Raw genomic sequence first — 21,309 nt, forward strand, 5'->3', positions numbered from 1 at the left:
GTTCAAAACGGGAGAGGCGGAGTAGTTTTTAGACATCATTAGCATAACAAAGAGTTTGAGATGAGAGGTATAGAGTTAAGTGACAATAAGATTGAGTGGGGGCTAAATGATCGTTTCGCTCTACCACAGAAACAATGATAAAAAAACAAGGTGTACTGTACTTCTGAGCGAAATTGATTTTCACTAAGTCTCATTATTCTAATGAACAGTCTACAAAGCAGAAGCAAATTTGAATGAGAGTTAAAGAAACCTGAAAATAGTTGATATCATTTTATTATTTTGCATGCCTGTGACCAGAATAAATTGCAGAGAATAGATGATACAAATAAAAGGATACTGGATAAGAATGATTAGTTGTTTTCCAAAGAATGATCAGTTGTTTTTCCTTAAGGACAATCAAATTACATTAGTTTTAGTAGAACTGGACAATTTTGATTTCATAAGTCCTCTTTATATTTTCGATATATTGTTAAGTAACTCTTACATCACTCTTTTGGTTATAAAATTTATATATCCTAAAACTGTTACAATGTGGAAGGTATGAAATAAAATGTGTTGTGATCCGACATAAAAACAATTGCTTTTCTTTTTGGTATAAAACCATTTCGCAAGCATGGAGTGAGCTGAAAATAAATAAAATCACTAATTTTGTAAACAAGAGATGAAAGGGCCATTTTTTAAATCAAAATTAAAAACCTTACTAAGATAGGGCACCTAATATCCTCATATGTCAACTTAGGACTTTTACAAGGAATTAATAATGGAAGCAAGATTGGAATTTTAGATGATATTACAATATAATTCACTTTGATTAAACCTTTATCAAAGTTTAAGACAGTACCTCGAAGAGTCAACTGACATATTCTTTATTTCAATATGAACAGAATAAAGGAATTTACAACAGATCTTTACAAGGACTGATTATGCTTATGGATTTTTTGGGTCAAGTTACAAAAAAGAAACTTAAAAGAAAACTATTCATTTATAATTGATACCTTCATTCCAAGATTCTATTGCCACAATCTAGATTTCTTAACCTTATTGATTTTGCTATTTTCAGGAGGCAATATAGGAAAAAAAATCTTTGACGAGTCTTTCATCTCTGACCCTTTTGCCCCCTGTATGAATATTATTTGACTCCATCAACCCTCGTTCCACACATATACAGTGCGTAGTTGTCTCCATTTTGATCAAACCAAACTTATTGCCAAAATTGATTTTCTGTGGAAGCTAACAATCAATAACATGCTAATCAAATTCACCAGTACTTAACCTCTTGGGGTAACACACTAAGACGGGACACTGCTTCTCCCGCTCTCTCCCACTTCCTTCGCTTCCAACAGGGCATTGTGGGCCGTGTTCGATTTTTCGAGCGCATAAAAAAGTTATTCAATAATTTCGAGCACGTATAGGTCGTTATCTCTCCCCTGAGTGTCGCAGAACGGGAATCGGGAGGTGCCATGGACTCTCGATACGGGAGTTGCCGAACCCCTCTCACTGTATCATCCTTTTATTCCGTGGGAGCATTAAAGAAATCTGAATTGTCACATTTGACTTATGACTGTAAGTGATCTGAACAGAATGGAAAGAAGAGGAATTATATTCAGCCTCTGGATCTAGAATATCCATTTTTTCCTCAAAATAATGAGGTATCAAAACATTTGCAGACGCTGTATGTAAGGTATGTATAAGATGGAGAGATCTACAAGGCTTGCCTTTCATATCATCAACAAAGTTGTTTCTTTTTCACACAAGTTCACTTGGGTTCGAATAAAAAGTGAATTATCTTTCAAATTACTTTTTATGAAGTATCAAGAGAAAGAGTGTGATGATGAGATATAAAATATTAGAGCGAGTTAGGGATAGAAAAAAAAGTGTGTCTATGTGAAAGAGAGTGAAATAGAGAGACAGGAAAAAAGAAAGTGCACTGAAGAGAGAAAGAGGAAGACAGCTGGTGGAAAAAACACAATGAAAAGTTCAAAGACAATGTAGAAGCTGAGCAAATGAGAGGTAGATGGTGCAAGAAAGGTGAGGAGAAAAGGAGATGTAAGGAAAGGAGCAAATATTTAAAAATAGAGAGACTGAACTAAAAAGAGGGAGAAAGAGAATATAAAGAGAGAGGGGTGAGAGGGGGAGACAGAGAACAAGGGGAGAAAGAGAATATAGAAAAAAAATAGAGAGAGGGTGGGAGAGATAGAGAGACAAAAAAGTAAATCACAAAATAATGAGAGAAGAAGCATAAATATGGCACAAATGTGGGGATGTTTGTACGAAACATAATGAAAACAAGACACATTCAAATGTGAAATAAATGGTGAAAGAAAAAGGAAAATAGGTGGAAAATAAGAAAGAGAGAGGTGAGATAAATAAAGTAGGAATGAAACAGAAAGAGTGAGGGAGGTGAGGGAGATGAGACATGACGTAGAGCTGAGGATATGGTCTAGAAGCCAGTGAATGCACAAGACCACTAGAGGTCTAGCCACCGGTGCTTCTGGATGCATCCACAACTTGAGATTTGTCTCAACGGGAATTGATTGGAAGAACACTTAGAATGCTGAGGGACAGCGCAAAAAACATATAAAATATAAATTAATTCATTCTAAAAAGAGAACTAAGGGAAAGATCTTAAATAGGGCTGGGCACATCATGGTCTCTTGCCTTTCAAACAGAGCGTCGTGGGGTCGAATCCTAGCCATGGCGTGTTTTCCTACAGTAAGAAATTTATCCACACTGTGCTGCAGTCGACCCAGGTGAGGTGAATGGGTACCCAGCAGGATTTATTCCTTGCATGCACTGAGCCCCGGTGATGGTAGCTCGAGCTAAAGCCAAAGTAATAATAGCGAGCGCTTTATATCCTCAGGCATAAAGCACTATATAAATCCAGCAATCATTAATATTATTATTACTGGTAAACTGCACATTTTAACAGCATAAATGGTAATCTATTAGTGTTTGAATCTATCCAACAGAGTATTCAAGGTGCTATCATTACTACCCTAGATTTAGACTGGTTGCCAATCCAGTGCACAAGTATTGAAAGGGAAAAGTTCTTGCCCAAGTACCAATATATCATTCTTGGGTTGAGTCCAGCACAATATGGACGACTTTCTTGCTGAAAAAAAATAATGCCATGGTTGTGGAAAGGTCTTAAATTTTGATATTTGTGGGGGCGTCGCGGTCTTGTGGTGTAACTACTGTCGTCTTTCAAAAGAGGGACGTGGGTTCGAATCCCAGCCATGGCGTGATATCCTTCAGCAAGATATTTACCCACATTGTGCTGCACTCAACCCAGGTGAGGTGAATGGGTACCTGTCAGGATTAATTCTATGAATGCATCGAGTGCTGAAAGGAAGCTCGAGCTTAAGCTGTGTAATAATAATAATGCGACTCAGAAGAGTATTTCTAGATAGATGGCGCAATATAAATGCCTTGTAGTAGAAGTAGTTATTGTTGTAGTAGTAGTAGTAGTAACAGCAGTAGTATTTTAAGGAAGGGCTACAAATTTCCAAAGCCAATGAGAGAGCCACTGAGGCCAATCAAAAGGAAACCTACAGCCATGGCCTTGGATCGATTGAAGCCCTGCTGGGATCTGAACCCACAACCCTACAAGTGAAAGTTGACTCGCACAACCACAAGACCATGATGCTTTGCATGACTTGAAAGAGAGCACACAGTAAAAGAGGCAAATTATTGATACAGAAAGTGATGATGAAGAAGCTTTACAATAAGATTATAAATGAAGGTGTGTCATCATGATTGCATTCCCCCTTTTTTGGTTTCCACACCCTTGTAAAATTCATGAAGGTTTCAAAGAACAGTATCTCAAGTATCTTACAAACACCAAGCCCATTTCACAGCTAATTACTCAACACCGGACCATCCACTTGTGACCAACCGATGACGACGAGAAGTTAAATAAGGAGGAGAGGGTGCTGGAATCAGAGCAGAAGAGATAGAAAGGGAGGCATCTTGATAAGAACGAGAGGAGAGTAGAAGACAAGAAGATAAGCAATGGTAGAGGCTAGGGATGCTTGACAAGGCAAGATTGCACTCCAGTCCGCATCTCAAGTCGGCAAGCGGAGCTGGCATGGCGTCCGAGTAGAGTGTCAACATGCACCCGCCTCCCACAACCGGTCTTCTTGTTTGCGGTGTGAGAGAGGGCCGCTCCGACGCAGTTTGCACATGTCCGCTTTTAGGGGGACCGGTGTTGGTTCTTCAGGGAGGCTGGGTGGCAGGGAATTGGCAAGCATTTACTCAGCAAATTGACCTGAAAGTGTCGGTGTTACGAAGACTAAGAGTACGGCTGGTGTCATGGAATAAAGAGGTGGATGTGTATTTTAGCTTTATTGGTCATTTGGCAAATGATACTCTTGTCATCTCACAAACAGTCTTTACAAACATGTAGCAGCTTCTTTCTTTCCTTGGAGTCAGTATTCTATTGATTCAGCATCCTGATTTGTCATCACATGTTAGAATACCAGGCAAAAAAACGGGTCAATATTTTAATCACTCACACATGTATACGCTGGCTTCAAAACAGCATGTTGTTCTCTTTTAATAGGAATTCTAAATCATATATACAAATATTTTGCTGCGCAAGTCAACAAAACACCAGTGCTGCAGTGGGATTTGAACCCCAAACCTTGTGGTTCAAAAGGTGACTTATCCAACCAAACACAACTCAAAAGATATCAGATATTTTAAACATATCATAACATGATTGAAATATGCCACCAGCCCCACATTTTCACAGCTGAATATGATATGCTCATTAAAAAGTCATCGCAAAACACGGTAATGAAAAACGAAAGTGTCTGATATTCATTTTATATGTAAAATAATAAAGAAAATGCTATATAAGAAAATATGATTAAAACAGATGTGGTAGCTCACCAACATTCTTGTATTGAAATAAAAAAGCCGAGTGGGTTGTGCACGATCATAAATATAATATCATGTATAACAATATTTTAGAATCACCTAGTTCCATTCACTGAGGTAACAGAATGCATCCACACAGAGGACATGTCAAGACATTTCCTTCCCCATATTTGCTCTAATTTTACCGTTTAAGTTCTTCATATTTGCCCTAATATTCATAGATTCATTTCAAGGGGGCATTTTTGCCATTCTGCTCTTCCCAGCATTCCCCTGATACTTGAATTTTAGGAGCAAGGTTTGTTCAGTTTTTAGGAGTAGGACTTGCACAATGTGCTGATCAAACCAACAGGTATATATACACAAAATATAAGACAAGAATTTAACAATAATGTGGAATTATCTAGATAGAGGCATTTTCTGTAACATCCCATTCTGCCCGTGTCTGCAAGACGATGTCCTTTTCCACCTTAATGTTGACACTCAAGACCAAAAGCCCCGAGTTTGACAGCAAAACCTTTATTGATTTCTCCAGCTCCGGTGCACATCCCAAATTGTCGGCCGGCAAATGCATGTTTGAAACACATGGAAGTGCAGTACACATATTTGATCTTGGCTTGGCGAGTCATTTGTTCGGGAGGTTCAACAGATTAAAAGAGAGAGAAGGAGAAGTGAAGAGTGGCGGTCGGTGAGGAAGACACAGAGATAAAAAATATAGAGAGAAAATGTGGGGGAGCCTCATGAATTTTTCATCGGCGTATCATATTCAGCCGTGAAGATGCGCGCTCTCCCCTTGTCCGTGCAATCTTACGCATCTTGAGTTTCCGGCGGACCTTCTCCAGTGAACTCGACCTTGACGAGCTAATTTGGCCAAGACGTTTGCCAGAGAGAGAGAGAGAGAGCTCAAAAAGTTGGACAATTCGCCGGCCCGGTGCCGGGTTTTACAAGGAATTATCAGATTTTACGAGCACACTACAAAGGCAGGTTAGATCAATATTCAAATATTGACTATTAAAATTGGGAAAAACACTTGGTGGAGGAAATTGTACCCAAGGCATTTACATGGCACAGTTATTGCACTTTGGTAAGGGGGAAACAGGTGAATTTAGCAAACCCAATCTAAATGCTTCAAATGTCTTTATAGACAGAACGGTTAAATGAGAAACCACAAGAAAATGCTTTAACCTTCTATCAGTTCCATTCTTAACCTGTTTATGTGTATGGCTTGAATTTAGATGGCAAGTGAAAGAGTGACCGATGCTGGTTCAGGATCTGTAAAGTAAAAGGTTGGATACTGTCTGTGGAGGGAGATTAGGGAAAGGTTTCTTTTTTTCTTTCAAGTCATCAATGACAAACCGATGAATCTAGTTCATGAGGTAGTACATAGTACATGATAACAGGATGCATAGAGAAACTGAACATAATCACCATCTCTCAAGTCTACTTTATAATTTTTGGTTTAGATATCAATTATCACTTTCAAAAGTACAGCAATTATTTCTAAGTAACAATAGTTACTGCACTCGTATGATCAATTTTAGAGATGATTCATTTTACTCCAATAAACATATCTATTTAAAAAAATTTCAACAGAGATAAAAATTTCTGAAGAAACACTTATACGAGTAATATACCATTGAGGAGCATTTTCCCACTGTGTAAACCAATAATGGTGAAGTTATCCTTACTTGTAACAGAAAGTTCACGCGATGAGTCCAATTGTTTCTCTCCTTGTGATTGAGAAAACACAACCCAGTTCCATGAAGTTTAATTTAAATGATAAATGACAAGAGTTTGCCCAGTTCCATGAAGTTTAATTTAAATAATAAATGACAAGAGTTTGCCCAGTTCCATGAAGTTTAATTCAAATAATAAATGACAAGAGCTTGCCCACTTCCATGAAGTTTAATTTAAATACTAAATGACAAGAGTTTGCCCACTTCCATGAAGTTTAATTTAAATAATAAATGACAACAGTTTGCCCAGTTCCATGAAGTTTAATTTAAATAATAAATGACAAGAGTTTGCCCAGTTCCATGAAGTTTAATTTAAATAATAAATGACAAGAGTTTGCCCACTTCCATGAAGTTTAATTTGAATAATAAATGACAAGAGTTTGCCCACTTCCATGAAGTTTAATTTAAATAATAAATGACAAGAGTTTGCCCACTTCCATGAAGTTTAATTTAAATAATAAATGACAAGAGTTTAATGGCAAATGTGTTTTCATCCAATCAGATTCCACGACATCAGTAGCTTATGACAATGGTTGTAACCACATCTAAAGAATGGAACAGCGTCCCCTCTTACATTACTCGAATCAACAGAGCAAACTCTGAAGATCAATTTATGAAACTAGTGAAAAAACAACAATTTTCTGATAAGCTATTTCCTTCCATTTCTTTATCATTTGATCTATGTATTCGTATATTGATTATTTTCTTGGTAGCTTATTGTTTTGTAAACGTAGTGATACAGTGAACTACGGAGAGTGCACATACTAAATGCTGGCTATCACTATCATCATTTTTATCGAATAAGTGATTTGTGAAACAAGTCCCTGGTTGGATGTTGCTTTGTGATACCTACCCTGGATGGTTGATGGTCCTATCGCAGCAGGACTACCGGCAGCGGAACCACTGGTAGAGTTACCATCGGCATTGGCACTGGAGGGGGACGAGGACGTCTTATTGGGCGGAAGCTTCATCCCGAGCTGTTCGGCCAGTTCCGCGTGGTCGCCGGGATGCACGTAGTCGAAGACTGAGCAACCCATCAACTCTACCTGTTACCAAAACAAAACAAAAAAGATGATGTTGAATATTAAATAAAAATAGTCATTTGATACAGTGCCTTTGCCTTTCGATTACAAAGTGCTGCACACACAATGCTCCATGTTTGGGCCACTTCAATAATCATTCAACATCTCAGAATGATCAGCTTAGTCTATGCAATTCATTTGTGTAACTACTAAATATAATCTTACATTCATGGAGCAGATCACACTCCAAAATCCAATGTCCTGGACCCTACATTGCATAAAAGTTACTATTATGGTATTTCTGCCATCCAATCACAATCAAAGGTTCCATGAAAGTTACCATTGGATGGCTACCATAATGTTGAAATTACTATAATGTTGAATTTTATGCAATGAGGACCTGGAATACTACAAACAATAGTCATAAAGACAGAATGAAACAGAGTGAATAAAATAACAGATGGATAGAGAGATAGAGAGAGAGGGTGTGGGATGGAAAAATGAGAGGAGAGAGAGTGTGAGAGAGAAGCGGGACGGTCAGAAATAGAAAACATACAGAAGACAGAGAAGACCATACATAGGAGATAGACAGAGAGAGAAGGTATAAAGGCAGAGATAGAAGAAAAGAGAGAAAATAAAAAAGTATATCAAGTACAGAATGTAGCAGAAAGACAGGAGAGACATAATGGACAACAGACGACAAAATTAATCTTTAAAAAGCCAATCAGACTACTGGGGAAGAGAAAGAGAAATGTAAATATTAATACTTGAAGATGTAAGTAGAACAATGATTGACAGTCAAGGGCACATAGATCTCTCCAAGAGGTTGGAGTGCACTAGACAAAAATGGACAAAATATATTCCTAGAACCCTCAAACCTAGCAAGAAAAAAAAAGATCTGGCAAATCTGCATTGTAGATATATCTGATCTTTTTTTTAGTCAACTGTCAAACTGTTATAGAATGAAACACAGAATACATCAGAGATAATGATATTCATTACTTTCACCTAGGAGGTTAGCATTTAGGGTTTGGTTACCCCCAGCGGTTAGAAGCCAGATCGCTTTTCCCAACCTCCAAGAGCCCTTCACATCACAAATGGGCTTGACTCTATTTAATCACATTCAGTTTCAAGCAAGCTACCACGGCGCAAAGACGTTGATTCCCCTCTCATATCCATTCATAAATCTAATGAATGTGTCTTATCTCTGCTTTGGTATCTTTTATCCTGTGGTTTCAGAATGAGACCTCAAGGTTGACAAGTGAACCTAGAGATTCATTCAAAAACAAGCAGTGAAAAAAATCTTTGTCTTTACAAATAGTTTTCCTGAAGGTTTATGTTAACATAGTTTTGTTGAAAATCATTAAAAAGCATTAATGTTGCATTGTCTAAATGAAGCGCAAGTAAGATCTGATTATGTCCAGGAATGGTCAATGGTTAACAGACTTTTACTTACAAAAACTAATGTTGGTGTTCAACTCTCTTCTTACGATGAAGAAAAGCTTTAACTGAAAAGTTTTTTTATTTAATCTCGGGTAGTTCAAGCTGTCATTGTGTCATTGCCAAGCAAAAAGATTTCTTTAAAGGAAATATCTTGAAAAAACATTCTCATCATCCATCTGAAAATCTATCATAGTTATGCCAGAAGTCAAAACTATTATCACCATGCAAAAAATAAAACCATGGAAGAATAAAAGTGCAGCAATTTATCATTTCTCAAGGTTGCATCGTTCCTATAAATTCTCTCCACAAAGCTATGGAATAATGGAAACAATGATCTTTATAATGACTTGATTGAATTACTTCAACCATCTTGGATAGAAAGGTAAACAAATACGAGGGACAAAATGCACTATATGTGTGGAACATTTGGCAATGGTTCCGCAGGGGTTTGTGGTGTAAGCCCAATACCACAAGACACAATACTGGTAAAAGAGTTTGAAGATAAATGGGACACATACATCAATCATCTTAAACTACTTCTAATTCTGCTAAAGGACAAAAGGAAGATGGCTTTGAAGAAAATGACAACTAAATTATTGACATGGCCCCGGACAAAGAACAACCTTCAAGAAAGTGAAGAAGATGATGATGTATGATGATGGCGCTCCATTAGGTCCATTAAGACAGTAACGACCCCCCGGACTTGGGGGCTTCTTCCCGGAGTCTTTGTGCCATAATAGTGCAAGAGAACCTCCGAGCTGGATGAATATGCATGAGGTCACGATACTTTCTCCACTCCCCAAAGGAACCATGAAAGTCCTGAATATTTCAGAACTCTTGGTTACCGGAGGACCGAACCCGCTTCAAAATTCAACTTAATCTCCTCCAAGAGGTGTAAAGACGGGACCCTCCTATGGCCTGGGCGGGAGCGAGATGAGAAGAGGCAGCTACTGTTTTGTAACTGAACAAGGTTTGGGGTGTTTAAGGAGGACAGGATTACTGTACTTCACGGGGTGCGGCGAGGAATCCTGGGTACTTTGGGGAGGTCTTATCTTCCACGATGAGGTACAAACCATAGATGTATGTCAAGTGGAGTGTAGCCAATGATGACACCAGGTGAATACAAAAATGGTTCTTTCCCTAATTCTCGCTTTGAACAACACATTGAGAATTTAAAAAAAGCCTGACCTGTTTTCCTGAGTCGGCAAAATGGAAAGCAGTCAAGCTATTCAAATTCAAAAGGCACATCCTTTTGAAATTCCAATCATAGTAAAGATTGTTCAATGTTTGTAAGCACCCATTGAATATAGAGACTCCCTTTAGACATGCTCTAAATATGACTTTTCACTTAAGTTATATGTATGATCCTTTGAAATGAAAATAAATGTATTCTATTAGTGCCATTTGTGCTTTCAGCAGTGATATGTAGAATAAAATGTAAAAGAGATCATAAACTAGAGAGATCATAATTCTATCCAAACTTGAATCTAAAATAATCTAATGACCTAATTCATGTACATTGATGAATGAACATGTACTTTTGACTTGAGCTTGTATGTCCCTTCCTTTTATTCTTCCAGAAAGAGACCAGCTGTCAACAAGTTTTTTTTCTCTGGTATCAAAACTCTTTTTGAGGCAAGTGAGAAAATTTGTTGAATTTGGCTTCCGCTTTTGATCCCATCCTTAACCTCCCCTGCTTCGCAAGATACCTTGTCATCAAACAAACTGCCATTCTATTCCCCAGGCCACCATTCACATCATCTAAATCACATAATATTCTCATCTTCCCAATACACCAGGCCCGCCCATCCCCAAGCCCATGACACTAATTAAGCATCAATTCATTATCCCGTTGCTTGACACTCTGTCGGAGGGTACAGTAGCCTTTGAAGGGTGGCAGCGCAGCGCTATTAGCAGACGCTGCATGGTGGTAATGGGGTTTTGATTCATGGAATTTGAAGGAGTATCAGCTCCACATCATTAACTTCAAATTACCTAGCCCATCAAAGACATTCTCCTGGCCTCATAATAGATAAATCTTGCCCCTTCTAAGAAGACATGAACGGTTGTCGCATCTCGCCTGACCCAAGGAAGTTCATTACCATAAATAAATGCTTAACACTGATTCTGGTTTCAAAATCATCTCGAAGTATCTAATGATGAAATAATGATGGGTCCTTCTGTTTGGGTGTGTTTCAACGCCAGAGGGAGTTTTGGGGAACAAAAGTGCAACCAGATGCCGGTGCCGAACATTCTTGAATAGAACATTAGCAAAATTCATTTGTCAGATTCGTCCTACTTATATTTTCCTCTTCGTTTAAATGAATCGTAGTTGTTTGAACCTATTGTATGCTTTTATAGGCACATCAACTATCTAATTTATACGAAATTGTATTTTCTATATATACTTCAAGAGTTCAGAGAACCCTTTTCTCTTGATTCTTTCAAATTTATCAAAGAGTACTAAAATTAAAAAGTGCCAACATTATAAATTGCCCCTCTTGGTGGAAATTTAATACAAGAACAAGATCTATACAAATACATTGTGTTTACTGAAAGCTTTATAAACTATCAATTAAAAACATTCTTCACAAGACAAACATTTGTATACTTTAAAACTAAACTTTACCTTCACAATCTAACATTAATAGCCCAAAAAGAAAATGCTCTCAACATTTATATTATAATTTATTTGATAAAGATACAGCTAAACTTTCGATTTTCATAGAGACCCCATTGATGATTAATAGGCAATGAATAGCACTGTCCTTCTAGAAACATTTCCACAAATATTCACAATGATAAAAAATAATAAGAAAAAAATAAAATGATGATGACTACAATGATGATGATGATAATGATGCTGATGGTGATGACAATTATGATGACGATGATCACGATAATAATGACAATGACGGTTATGATGACGATGATCATGATAATAATGACAATGACGGTTATGATGACGATGATCATGATAATAATGACAATGACGGTTATGATGACGACGCAATAGCACAAAAAACATTCATCATTGCTCAAAAAAAATGCCAACATATCTATATTAAGAGTTTATATCATCATGGATATTCATATACTTACATTTCCCTGATATCGAATTTCAAATATCAAATTTCCGCTACCAATTTCATTAAAATCGATCGGCATGATTGTAACCCCTGAACATAAATGATACACGTGTCGGTGTCTTCAAATAGCCAAAATGTACACCGTTTTCATTATTTGAAGAATTGTTTCCTCTAAATTTTACTATGGTCAAATGTCTACACAGTACTCATTTTCTTTACCATTTTGGTTATTAAGATACCAGGTGGGTGTTTCATAAAGCTGTTCATATTAAGTAACGAGTGATTTTACAAATGACTTTATGAATGACTGATGACCCTTTCTCTTTGGTATTAAATCTACGCCGGATTTAAATTTAACAGTGTTTCTTCGGTTCCTAAGAAAGGGTCGCCAGTCGTTCGTTCGTAAAGTCGCTCATAAGTTACTAACAGGTTTATGAAACACCCACCTGAAAAGAGGTTGACAGATATAGAAAGTGAAAAACCACAATGGTCACTCCCCCATACTACAAATCCATTCACTTTGAATCCCTATCAATGAACTCCCAAAGGGGGTAAAGAAACACCCATACCAGGTAGGAGAAAGGGAGAGGGGTACAACTTCCCCATGGGGGTGAATCAGTAAAGTTTTTGCACCTTTTGTAAGCCAATTATTCAATTATACCATTACGTTGAGAGGAAATGGAAAGAGAGAGAGGAGGTAATGGTGATAAATTGACCAGAGGTTAAGCAATGATAGGTCAGTGAGATGGATGGGTGTCAGACAGCGTTCCAAATGAATGAATTAAATACTGAAATGAAATGGATCTCAATAAGCACTTTCAATGGGCATTAATTTAAAAAGGTTGAATTACTAATGTGAAAAATGCCAAAAATGCCAAATTTCTGATAGCACGACACAACTAAGAACTCTGAATATGGTTATAAATACACCGCTATAATATTGATAGATTCAGTCATATCATGTCCAAGTGAATGAAATAAGTAGTTAATATGATGATATGTTAAGTGGCAAAACAAATGACCAAACATAGACTGCCTCAAGACCAAGCGCACATAATATAAAGAGAAATTCTCACCTGTGAGAGTCCTAGATATATTGAGACGGTCTCCGAGATGTAAAGAAACCTTCCATCTCTATATAATGCAAAGAGAAATCCATCTAAGCTCTGCAATGAGAAAATGAGAAAATATCAATTATCAACACAAATCCATATACCAGTGTCTGAAATTACCATTATCATTACCATTCAATTATTGAATGGAGATGGTGACATTGTGGCAGTTTGAATGCAGGAACTGTGGAATGTACGATATTCTGATAAATGGATCCGGGGGGGGGGGGGGGGGGGGGGGGGGAGGGGGGCACTTTTATTGACGAGTGGATACCATGCGCAACCATGAGATCTCAAAAAACACCCTAAACACGTATTTTCCATATTCTGAAAATGTGAAAATGCACCCCTTAACAAGTATTGGCGTGTGAAACCTTCCCCTTAGCAAGTATTGGAAACAAAAAGATCCTATTGGCAATTAGTATTCCCTGAATTGAACCTCTAAACAAGTATAACAATATTTCAAGGTTATGTCACGGACGTCGGTCATCGAATTAACTTTACCTACATCATTGGGTTTAGTACAGCCCCACTCGCGCAAATCCTTTATAAAACATTTTAGTCTTAATTTTTTACACCCTCGCAAATTTGACCCTAAACATGTAGCTTTCCTACAGAAAATAGATACCCTTTTTTCATTATTTTAGTGTTTTTGACACCCTTATCACATTACGTATGTAACATGCCCTATCTTGAAAAAGACATCCCTTTTACATGTTTTGGGGTCGTGCATGGTATCCACTCGTCAATGTAAGTGCCCCCCCCCCTGGAATGGATAAAGAATCAACAATATGATATTTCAAAATAAAATCCAGAAAATGAACTTTCATTCAGGTATGCCTGATATAATGGGGTGATCGGCTCAAAACTAAAACTAGACATCATAGGGGGCAAGACATTTAATTCAAATACATGCGCCATCTAATATTATTATTATTATTATATTTGTATTTTGCTAACTTTTGGACTCCTGCCATTTACAAGCTTTCTTAAAAGCTTTCTACAGGTGTTCCATTTTCCATTTATTTCTATCACTTACAATATTAATTTACTTTGCTTATGTATTTGATCTATTTTTGTATAAACATGTGTATTCCAAATGTACATATTTTGTTGTTTTTTATGGAAAAGAATAAATGAATTGAATTGAATCTGTTCATTCTCTTACGATTATTAATGGCACAGCCGAGCATGTTGCACTATTGGAATGCACATTAATATTGGCTTATTTCCAATCAAGAAACATGTATGTATGTCCATAGATCAATACATAGCTAGCAGCATGACTTCCAGAATGAAAATACAATTGGAGAAGGGGTATAGTAATCTCTTCAGCCTATGAATGGTTTGATTTACTGTCACAAAAGGCACAATATATATCTACAAATCATCTCACTCATCATGACCGTTATCATTGTGATTAATATGGTGAAGATCACCATGGATAACATACTTTCCCTTACTAAACTTTTAGAAGCACCAGTAGTAGTAGTAGTAGTAATAATAGTGGTGGTGGCGGTAGTAGTAGTGTATTAATAGTAGTAGTCGTAGTAGTACTACTACTATTATTATTATTAGTAGTAGTAGTACTACTAGTAGTAGTAGTACTACTACTATTATTAATACTACTATTATTATTACTATTATTAGTAGCAGTAGAAGTAGAAGTAGTTTGTAGTAGTAGTAGTAGTAATAGTAGTAGTAGTAGTAGAAGTAGTACTAGTAGTAGATAGTAATAGGTAGTTGTAGTAGGGATGCAAAGACCAAATTTGAAATAATGATAAAAATACATGCAATTTGTAAAGCACACATTTCATCGAAATTAGATGCTCAAGGCATCCCTGAGCAAATTAGAGAAAGAAAAGAAAATGAAAGGTTTGAACTTTACATATAGTATACATAAATAGTTTAAATACATAAATAAAGATGAAAACGTTCTTAGATTTAACTACATGTCAATGTCTGATCAATGTGTGATACTCAAAATATATAAGGTGTGCGCATCCTCTGCATTCCCCGCCTGAATCCGTTACTAATTATTATGGTTATTAGGATAACTCTTCAAAGAATTTAAAGTAGTACTGCTTTACTGTCATATTCTGAAAGCATTCTTCAAACAGGTGCATACTCGTTGTTTTTCAAAGATTTGGATATTATCCAGAGTATTTGAGATATAATATGATACCGCGAAATTAATGACACTTCCGTTTGAATGAGATTGTTTTCCCTGGTCCATAACAATGCCAACATGAATTATTAAATGTCATATCTTCTTTCAACTACTTGAAGAAGTATATAATTGTAAACCAATATTATTTGAAAGTCAATACTGAAATTAAACAATTTCGAGTATTGAATTACTGAAGTAAAATTGCTCTAAATTGCTCTTTATTGGCATGCTCTATTGTATTTTTGTCCACAGAGCTTATTATCCAGAAGTTTCTTAAATTCTGTTGGATGGCAGCTGCTTACTTTATTTCTTTTGTTCTTTTATTTCTTCGTTTCTTTCTTTTGTCACGTTTCTGTGTTGTGTTGTTTTTGTCGATGTAATTTGATTGATAAAATGTAACGTGTATTATTTATTATTAAGTAGTTATATCAAAAGTAATGTATAAAAAGGGAACCTTATCTACAAGCATTCTGCTTCTAAGGTTTCCTCCACTTTTCTGTTTTATGTATGTAAACATGTATTAATTAAGAATGCTTGCTATTCATACTTAGTCTACGTGTGTAATGGTTGCTCAGCTTAGTTATGTAAGTTATCAAAGTTTTGTAACATAATGGATTTGTGGAAAACCAAAATGAAATGAAAAAGTATGGAAGTGTGGGGCATTCATGGATGCATCATATGGATATACATGTACTAAATTAGTTTGTGAGGAATATAATCATGATTATGTGACATGAATCTGTATTGATCCTAATCATTGATATTGGGGATCCTAAGCATATGATTGGCTGAAATCGATCATGTGACCCATAATTCATATAAGCTAACAGAGCAAGTTTGCCAATAACTGATACTGATGACCAGTTCTACTGACCAGTGATATTTTTCAGTTGGGGAGGACCAATATCACAATCTTGTAAAATATATAAATAATAAATAAAAAGTAATATAGGATTTGTATAGCGCTCATATATCCACCTTGCTGGGTGCTCAAGGTGCTCTTATATTACCCCGACTAAGCTGGTCTAGCGATTCTGGTGATTAACAGTTTTTTTAGGAACTACTTCCTGCCACTACCCATTTTCCTCACCTGGGTTGAGTGAAGCACAATGTGAGTTAATTTCTTGCTGAAGGAAAACACACCATGGCCTGTAATAAACCCCATGTCACTCAGATTGAAAGATAAGAGTCTTAACCACTAGACTACAGCGCCCCCATATAATACATACCATTTTGCAGGTGGGGGGGTGTTAGAACAATTCCTCACGCTACCCTTGAAGCAGTCCAAACTGTTAAAACTGTTCCTAAGTTACCTGATTCGTTTAATTCTTACTAATGCCTGATGATGTGTATTTTTTGTATACTAAGCAATAGGGGTGTGGGGTTGGGGGAAGGGTCTGTAGATTTCTAATATGTTTTGCGTAAACAATGTTTTCTGCCCTCCTAATAATGACATAGATGTTCATTTGTGACATCAATTATTTCTATTCATATATTTCTTTTCTTTCATTTCACAAATTCATTCATTTTTTAAACATAAATTCAAACAAATCAATTTGTCATAACTTATATAGATACTGGTGCAAGTTAGGTTAAAAGAAGAAGGTGTAAGTCCCTAAAAGAAAAAAAAAAGTGGCAGGATATGCTATGCTAAAGAAATTTTTTGCAATGTCATGATTTTGGCTCAGTCTATTTGATTATCCATCTAAATATCAACACAAGTTTTAAAAACAATGAATGTGGATCTGCTCATGCTTTCTATTCATTAGGGGGGGTGGAGCTTCATATCATAACGTAATATCCGCCCCCCCCCAAAAAAAAAAAAAAATGAATAAAACTTTATGCAGATCGACACCCATGTTTAAAACCATTTCATTTTGACAAATCAATTTCGTGAAGACTTCATGAAGTTGATAGCTGATGAATTAATCACATTAGAGTCAATTTTCACAATATGACACCAATTTGGGATGGGTACAGAAAAATAAGTGAGGATCCATCTCTGCCTGAATTCCATACTTCTTCATTAGAGAGTATACATGTAGACATAATTATACATATATATCAAATATAAAATATATCACACAATACTTACTTGTAATATATGGCTTCCGAGATGGTGTTCATACACTTCTCTTGCAATGGCATTGGTTCCTGACTGGACATGTGGATAACGCCCTACAAGAAACACAATAGAATATAAATAGTAATCTTCTTAAATTATAAAAATGAAGAGGGGGAACAATTTATTGGAACAAGAGATAATTAAAAAGGCAAATCTTTGCAAGTATCATCCTTTTTTTCAATAGTTTGCATCTTTGTGGCTGAACTCTACGCACCATTTCACCAAAGAACTTATGATTTTTTTCTAAGAATTGGAATGGACATGGACAGAGTTTGAGTGGTTCTTTTCAGGACCAACACTTGCCCAAGAAAGATACATGGTGTACTATGAAACCTACTACACTTATATCCAGACATTGATCTCTCGTCTTCATATTTTTTGTCCTAATGGTCATTAGAGTTTCAAGTAGTCACTGATCTTTAGTAGATGTAGAAACACTATGGAAGTGGGATCAAATTTGATGCATTTATTTTGATGTATCTACCACCTCTTGGGCATTGGGTCATCTTTTTGCTTGCATTCTCCTTCTGTTCTGTTCTTCACTTTAACAAAGGTCTGCCTTACTTACAAATCATATTCTTACACACTGTCGCCACTACTTCTACTCTGGACAGCTGATGATATAGCTTTCTGGGTACAATAAATTCAAGATTCAAGAATCATGCTTTTGTAGCAATCAGGTACAAAAGCACCACCTTAATCATAACCATCACAACACAATTGTCCTCTCCTATCACTATATAAACAATCCCCTTTCTCCTGCTACCCATCTCAACATCCATCTTCCTCCTATCTCACCTTGTAACACCGAGAGATGCCTGGAAGAATTGGTAGGTGTCGAGATGTTCTCTGGGTAGTTGTGCCAAGGAGGATCCCCCTGGATGCAGAAGTGCCTCATGTGAAGATACCCGATGGTCAGCCTGATGATGGAGGCCTTGTCCAGCTGGCTGGTGATGGCCGCCGGAAGCGGGAGAAGCTTGGCCAGCTCGTAGAACTCGTAGTTCTCCTTGCCGCGCCTGGACCGGGCCGCATCCCGAGATCGTTCTTTACGGATGGCAGCGATCCTGCATCGCAGAGGAGAATGGAAACCAAAGATTAAGGGTGAAAGATCATTTTTCCAATGAATCAGTTAATGTGACTTTTAATGACATCAGGGACTTTTCACACGATGACATATGGAGGATTCAAGAACAGAAAAATGCCCGTCGTAGAAAAGAACAGCAAAGAATTCTCTTCTGAAAATCGGTGCATAAAAACAGCAGTTTAGTCCTTGATTCTGAACAAACCACATATTTCCAGTTTTTTGTCAGTTCCGAAATATAGGACAAACTGTGTTCCGGTTGACCAATTTTCGACAAATACCTCCCAGCTATTCATTGTCATTTGACAAGCAATTTCATTACATTTACTCTTTTCTTGATTCTCCATAGGTCGCTGAGTGGAAACTCCCTAGAATCACTATTCCATCATCATTAGCATCTATCTACTATCAATGTTCTCTAAAGTATTTCTTTACAGCAAAAAAAAAAGAATTACACCAACAAATATGATATGTAATAAAGGAGGTGTGTCTTATCAATCATTGAGCGTATAAATTCGCCTTCAACTGCTAAAGGGATCCTCAAAACTCATAGAGCCTTCTGAAATCTCAACTTTACTATTTATTGCTACAAACTTATTTTTACATGCATCATAGCATGGACCAAGGATGTGTCTTCTTTATGTCATTGCAATCGTGTTGTTTGAGGTAAAGCAAAATGAAAGAACTGTCAACTAGAATAAACATTCTAAAAATCATCTTATACAAGTCATGACTGAATGTCTCTTGAAATATGTTTTGAAAAGCATCCCCTTTTAACCTGAATTTAATAACAAGTAAAAAACTAAACTGTCTAAAATATTACACGTCAAGTATCACTTCAAACTGTATTTATATGACCGCAACGACGTAACATCAAGAATTCTAGATCATAATTGAGTTACATGCTTGTATGATGAGTATTCTGAACTTTGGGATGAATCCTCGAAGCTGGTTAAATTCATATATGCTGATTATCGACAAATTAAAATTTCATGCGCTAAAGAGATACAAAATCTGACCCCGCGGTTGAAGAAGTCCCCTGCGCGAGCCGGATACCAAGTCAGAAGCTACTTCATTTAGAATGCATTTAGGAGAACCGTTCCCAGTGGGTCGGCCATTCGCTCCGTCTTTTCATGGATGATAGTAACCGAGGAAGAAGGGGATGCGGAGTTTGGGACTCGCCGAGCGAGGAAACAGTTAAGAGGACATGGGAGACACCTTAGAACTGCTCTCATAATGATCCCAGGCGTCCTCCACCGTTTTAACCCCCAAAAGGTCTTCCCTTGGCTTGGAGTCTGTCCTTTGCATCAAAGGATCTTTTATCTTGTAACTCGTAATCATTTATCGCTTTCCCCCTACCAGTATCTGTTTCTCTTCAAACTTTTCTTTCTCTATCTCCTTTCATTTCTCATCTGATTCTCTTTCTTCCTTTCTCTAAATCCCAATAAAAAAATTTCTTTTCATCTGTAAGATCTGACATATAATCCAGAGTGAGAAAATTTTGAAAAGACTAAAACAAGATTATACTAAGACAATGCACATAAATATATGATATATTTCAATTCATCCTGGGGGGTGTTTCACAAAGATTTAAGTATGACTTAGAGTCGCACTTAAATACCGGGTTGCGTACAGTATGAAAGGCTTGACCGCATTGTTCAGATCGTCTCAAGAGGATGCACACTAATGCGTATCTATCAATAATATCGCGCGTTGCATATCTTGTACGCGTCGGCATTTAAGTGCGACTTAAGTCATACTTAAATCTTTTGTGAAACACCCCCCTGGTTTGAAAATCTGAGGAGAGCTGAAAGTGAAAACTAACTTTTGGTAATAAAGTGCAAAAACATCTTTCAATGTTTCATACCAAAATGATATATACGATATGTACTATATATATTTTTCTATGAAGAATGTACTTTCCTGCATCATGTATCTGATTCTGTATTCATATTACTTGATTTACTTCTCTCTCTTTATCTTTTTTCCTTATTTTTTTGTAGCTATATGTATCTCATTTACTTTTGCAGATGCTCTCATTTCCTATCTATCACTCCCTTTTTCTTTCTCTCTTTATATTCCTTTGTTTCTCTCTGTCTGCTTGTCTCTTTTTTGTGTGTATCTCTGACTCTCTCTCACCCCTCTAAACTCTCCCTCTCTCTAACTTTATACAGTATATATATATATATACATATATATCCCTCCCTCTCTCTCTATCACTCTCTTACTATATCTTTCACCCCTCACTTTATGTTCCCTGTCTCTCTCTCCCTCTCTCTCTCCCTTAACTCCCATCCTCACCCCTACCTCCACTCCTCTCACCCCTCTTGACTCTTCAACTGCTTGAGATTGCATTAATGTGTGCTTCAACGACTGGTCTTCAGAGTCTACCGGTAGTCGTCGGACGATGACAACACCACATCATCACAAATTCACTCGTAAAGAGAACTCTAAAACATGTCTTTTAAGCCAGCAATTTCTGGACTTCTAAATAGGTGTAATAATATTCTATATTCATGTGTGTTGTCTTGTATGAGAACAAAAAAATATGTTACTAAAATGACATTTTTCACAAATCAATTTGCCAGTAGTAGAACGATGACAACACCACATCGTCAAAAAAATTTTTTTACAAAGAGAAGTCTAAAATAAT

The 21,309-nt window shown here is 36.7% G+C and overlaps 1 protein-coding gene across 1 annotated transcript in view; it reads right to left on the bottom strand.

The window, feature by feature from the left end:
• LOC121418354 (neuronal PAS domain-containing protein 3-like) overlaps positions 1–21,309 on the bottom strand; it is a 52,693-nt gene that overhangs the window by 19,174 nt on the left and 12,210 nt on the right. Inside the window, exons 2-5 of the mRNA XM_041612174.1 lie at positions 18,374–18,639; positions 17,546–17,628; positions 13,245–13,334; positions 7,468–7,660 (exon numbers count right to left, since the gene is read on the bottom strand). Coding sequence (XP_041468108.1) covers positions 7,468–7,660; positions 13,245–13,334; positions 17,546–17,628; positions 18,374–18,639 — 632 coding nt within the window. The remainder of the gene's footprint in view (positions 1–7,467; positions 7,661–13,244; positions 13,335–17,545; positions 17,629–18,373; positions 18,640–21,309) is intronic.

Source organism: Lytechinus variegatus, chromosome 7 (assembly GCF_018143015.1).
Source record: "Lytechinus variegatus isolate NC3 chromosome 7, Lvar_3.0, whole genome shotgun sequence".
NCBI lineage: Eukaryota > Metazoa > Echinodermata > Echinoidea > Temnopleuroida > Toxopneustidae > Lytechinus > Lytechinus variegatus.